The sequence below is a fragment of the Nannospalax galili genome, unplaced genomic scaffold (genome assembly GCF_000622305.1).
Source record: "Nannospalax galili isolate Female #2095 unplaced genomic scaffold, S.galili_v1.0 scaffold500, whole genome shotgun sequence".
NCBI classification, from domain to species: domain Eukaryota; kingdom Metazoa; phylum Chordata; class Mammalia; order Rodentia; family Spalacidae; genus Nannospalax; species Nannospalax galili.
This window is the reverse complement of record NW_008347292.1, coordinates 781495-786973: the sequence shown is the minus strand read 5'-3', so window position 1 is coordinate 786973 and position 5479 is coordinate 781495. Positions and strand designations below refer to the sequence as shown.

Below are 5479 nucleotides of genomic sequence, written 5' to 3'. Positions count from 1 at the left end.
TCGCCCTGCGTCCCTGTTCAGCATGGAAGAAGCCAGAGTGGTCAGTGTCCCTATTCCCTATTGGCAATTTGGGTAACCCCTTCAGAGAATAGTAGGTAGGAATTGGCTAGGCAGTTAGGGTAAAAAGACCCCAAAGAAATGTAACCAGTTTCTTGGCTAAAAGTCATAATGTCCTTGGGCCTATTAGCAACATAGTCTTTTCCAAAGGCCAAAAATGTCAAAAGTATTTGGGAGCTTGTATCTAATCCTTGAAAGATTTTAGGGTTACTTCTAAAGAGGGGGGAATGTTGGAGGGGAGGGAGTGGGAATGGATTTGATCAAAACACCTTATATACATGTATGAAATTCTCAATAAAGTTTCTGTAAAAATTAAAAAAAATAATTTCAGGACTCTCAAAGAGTATTAACACAAGAATATTGGTCAGTTAATAAATGTTTACAGACTATCTTGCATAACTTGTCATAGAGAAATGTGTGCAGGATGAGGTCAGAAACAACTTCTTGGAGTTTTTTTTTCTCCCCCAAAAAAGCTTTATTAGAAAGAAGAAAGTAAAAGTAAAGTTGACACATTTTCAGCTTCAGGGAGACTTAATGCCTGTAGGTAATTCCCTGAAGCCTAATCTGAGCATCGTGTTGAACTGTGACCACTAAGCTCTCAGTGAGCTGGACCCTGGATTCTGCTGTGTATATTCTGGTATGGTTCACCCTCGATGGGTTTTGACCAAGGAAGACTTGACTACTGTGGATCTCTGTGTCCCACACTTGGCTTTCCCACTGTAGCTCAAGAGCCCCATTTTGCTTCCATGCATCATTAATCCCACAGGGTTCAAATACACAAATGAAAATCCAGGCCAGCTGCCACAAGAAACCCATGACCCACTTTAGGGGTGGAGAGCAGGGCCAGCTATACTCGGGCTGGACTGCATCTGTATATTTTGTTTCTAGCCTGTATTTGGAAAGAACTTTTATCAGCTCTCAATCCACATGTATATATTACCCAAGAGCTGAAATAATCATTTGAAAATTAATTTTAGGGGATAATGAGATGGCTCAGCAGGTAAAGTACCTGATGACCGGGTTTGATCCTTGGAACCCACATGGTAGAAGGAGAGATTCAACTCAAAGCAAGTTGTCCTTTGACCTCCATAGCACCCTATAGCACATGCACCCCTAAACACATATAAATAAATTTAATTTTAAATGTTTTCAATGAATTTTAGAAGCCACACGTGTGATAAAGTAGTCAATAGAGAATTAGTGAACATAACTTTTTTAGACTTTGAAAACATATTTAGAAAAAGTTGACAATACTTCACACAACAGGTGATGCTGACTGAAGTCCTTGTTAGAACGTGGGTAACTGCCATCTCGTCCCTCTTTCAGCCTCTTGGTCTTTACATTTCATGGTAAAAGAGTAGTGACAAAAGGAGGATTTTAAGTGGCTGTTAAACTGCTGATGTCTCTGGATGACTAACACTAACTTACATGAGAAGCTAAAACAAAGCATCAGGCGTTTCTCTAGGGCTCCAGTCTGCACATTTCCAAATTACTGATAATCTTGTTAATCCTCAAAAATCACCGAGTGGTAGAATTTTTAGATTCATATACACACTGCCTATTCAAAATTTCTCTACACTTTCATTCTTTCTTTGTTTCCGCTGCTTCATCGAAGTAGAACTTTGAATGGACTGGAAATCTCACCTGTAAAACCGGAGTGCGATCTCTGGCTGATCAGAATAAAAGTGGTTGCTGCCAATGCACGCAATGGCTTCCACGTGAGTATTGTCTTGCTTCAGAACCTCTCTGTAGTACTCAGCTGCAGACGAACTGTTGTTCATTTCCTATTTCCCATTGAGACAGAAGAGCAATACTTTATTAACACTGGACAAGAAGTTATTTTTTTTCTGACACTTTAAGTTCATTCATTAAACAAATATTTATTTAGAGTCTGCCATGTATCAGACTGTTCTACACAGCAGGGCCAGAGTACAGGCAAAAACACGCAGTCACTGTCCTCAAAGAGGTTACAGCTGGTAGGGAAGACAAATGAATCATTATAGGACATAATGTCAGGGAGGGATGAGTGATGTAAAGAGACAGTGTGTGATGAACAGACAGGGAGTGGGAGAGAGCAGTTTCTTAGTGGTCACCTTGGAGCTGGCCCTGGCTAACTAAGATCTGAATGAAATGAGGGCAACAGAGCTAACATGTGTGGGGAAGGTCACATTTGAAAAGAGACTAAGACCAACATTTAGAAGAAACATTTCCAAGTGAGTCTGGAAAGAAGGGCTTATGCCCAGGGTACAGAGAGGCAGCCGAGGCCTTTCATGGGAAGAACTTCAGACTTCATTTTAAATTGAGAGACATCAGAGGATTACAAACAGAGGTGTGACATAATCATATGTATCATGCTTAAAGAATCACTTGGTGGCTAACTGTAGGACATAGCAAGATGTGGAGGAAAAGGCACCAGGGAGACTGAGTTGAGGAAAGAGATGATAGCAACCCAGTCCAAGTTCAGAAACGCTATGTAAGTGAAAACTGAAGGAACCGTCACTGTTACCGTATACTTTCTCTAAAACACTGGAAACCATAAATTAATGCGTCTAATTGTTATAACTAACAGATAAAGTAGGTTGGTCAAAGGAGATGACACTAAATTACCTTGCAGACAAGCTTTATTAGGACAGACAGCATTACGATCATGGGCAGCCATGATTTGGCCTGGAAGGCCAAGAGCATTGAGAGAGATGGCAGCAAACCAGAGGCATCATGATGGGATCTTGAAGAAAGACAGCCTTCAATTCCCGAAAAAGAGCTTCATTAGGAGAAACCACCACCACGGTCAGCACGGTGAGGGTCCTGAAGGAAAAGAGCCTCCAATTATGAGGACAATGCAGTTTCTGATTCTTTACAAGTTTTGGGGTGAGATGGAATGTGCAAGCTCCATACCATGTGATCTAACCTGCATGGCCTACTGTCAGGAATTACAGGAGAGGAAGGCACTAGATAAAGATAAAGTAACAATTCAAAGTTGTCCTTGGTCTAGGAATCAGGGGTGCTAGGCTTGCTCATAGCTGCAAGCAGGAAGGAGAGAAGTGAACTCTTTGCAAGTGCTGTAAAGTCACAGGACATTTTTATCTGCCCCAGAGAACTGAGGGGGGCATGGCCCAATTTCTCGGGGGCAGCTGGAGGGACTGTGACCTATCACTGATATAATTAAAAATTTAAAAGATATGATCTCACGTTTGGTAGGATAACGCTGAGATTTTAGCAGACCACCAGCCTCCCTCTGGCATAGTGGCTGAGAAGTCAGTGGACTGCCTGAAAGCCCCCAAATCTGCCCCCCCTTCGGGAGCTGCCAAATTTTGCCCTGAGTTCCCACTAGTAGGGATCTAAACCTTAGAAGGAAGCCTGAGTGTACATGACTGAAATCTGACTTGGGCTTCTGTGGGAGCTCCTGAGTAAGCTGATCTAATGCCATCAATTCCCTCCAAAATAAAACCTGAGAGAACCTGAAACCTGGACCAACCAGCTTTACATAACCAATAAGAAAAGGACCAAGGCACACCAATAATACAAACAGAAGCAGACTTCAACTTAATTCTCATATCAGAATCACAAACAACAAAATTCACATGCTCACATGCTAAAATTGCAATGAAATAATAATAAAACGGAAAGCAAAAATACTATGTCCCCACCAAACTCCACCAGTCCTATAGAAGAATTCTACAAGGAGAACCCCTAAGAGATAACCCTGGATACAGAATTTAAAAGACCAATCATAAACATAATCAAGGAATTTAATGAATTTAAAGAACACACGAACAAACAAAGAATTAAAGACAATAGGGATAAACGTCTGAATGAATTCACAAAAGAGAAACATTGAAGAAAACTCAGACACAAATGAAGGAAGTGAAAAATTCAGTAAGTCAATTTGAAACAACAGGGGAAAGCCTTACCACTAGAATGAATGAAATGGAAAACAGAATATCAACATTGGAGGATAAAGTTGAAGAATTGAACCACTCAAGCAAAGATTATGAAAAATTTTTAAAAACACAGGATTGGAAAGACATACCCATAAAATACAAGAAGCACATAAAACACCAAATAGGCCAGAAAAGAAACTCCCCATGGTATATCACAGTAAAAACACTAAATGTGCAGAACAGAGAATACCAACAGAAACACAAGTCACATATAAAGAAAAGCCCATCAGAATTACAGCTGACTTATCGATGCAAATGATGAAAGCCAGAAGAGCCTGGACTAAGGTATTTCCAGTTCTAAATGACAATAGATGCCAGCCCAGAATACTGTACCCAGCAAAAATGTCTATTATAGTTGAGGGGGAAAGAAAATATCTTCCATGACACAAATAGCCTGAAAGAATACATGTCCACAAAACCAGCCCTCCAAGGAATACTTGAAGCAATGGAGAGAGCAGAGAGAGAAGCAAATATACCCCAGGGCAATGAAAGAAAATAAATGTATAATCTAGGAAACACAAAATTAGACGAACAACACAAACAGCAATCAAAATGATGGTAACCAATATTCATCTTTCAATAATAACCTTACATATCAATGGATTGATCCCCCTTGTCAAAAGACACAGGCTAAGTGAATGGATAAGAAACAAAATCCATCTCTTTGCTGTCTGCAAGAAACTCATCTCACCTTCAAGGACAGGTACTACCGTAAGGTAAAAGAATGGAAAAGAATATTCCAAGCGAATGGCACTAAGAAACAAGCAGGGGTTGCAATTCTAATATCTGACAAAATAGACTTCAAAGTAAAACTAATCAGAAGAGATAAGGAGGGTCACTTCATTCTGATCAAAGGAACAATTAACCAAGAAGATATTGCAATCCTGAATATATATGCACCAAACTCTGGTGCACCCAAATTCATAAAAACAATACTACAGGACTCGAGGACACAGATTAACTTCAGTACCTCACTCTATATAATAGACTTGTCAACTAAATAATGAATAATCAGAGAAACATCTGAATTAAATATGTATTAAGTGAACCTAACAAAACATCTACACATTATCCACACCCAAGCACCAAAGAATACACTTTCTACTCAGCACCCCATGGAACATTTTCAAAAATTGACCACATACTGGGGTACAAAACAAACCTCAACAAACACAAAAATACTGAAATAATTCCATGCATTCTATTGGAGCACAATGAAATAAAGCTCAAAATCAATACTGGAAGAAGCCTGAGTCACTACACAAACTGGTGATTGAACAACACACTCTTAAACAATGAGTGGGTCAAAGGAGAAATTAAGAAATAAAGGAATTCCTGGAATTCAATGAAAAGGACAATACAACAAAACAAAACCTCTAGGACACTTAAAAACCAGTCATAAGAGGGAAGTTCTAAGTGCCTACATTAAAAAATTAGAGGGGACTATCCTCAGGCCTCTTGGGGCAAGTCTATAGCGAAGC

The 5479-nt window shown here is 39.7% G+C and overlaps 1 protein-coding gene across 2 annotated transcripts in view; it reads right to left on the bottom strand.

The window, feature by feature from the left end:
• The window catches only part of Ttc8 (tetratricopeptide repeat domain 8), an 80554-nt gene that overhangs the window by 11314 nt on the left and 63761 nt on the right, over window positions 1-5479 (bottom strand). For both annotated transcript variants that reach the window (XM_008843798.3, XM_029568617.1), the window contains one exon: window positions 1702-1841. In XM_008843798.3, the coding sequence (XP_008842020.1) occupies window positions 1702-1841 (140 nt within the window). The remainder of the gene's footprint in view (window positions 1-1701; window positions 1842-5479) is intronic.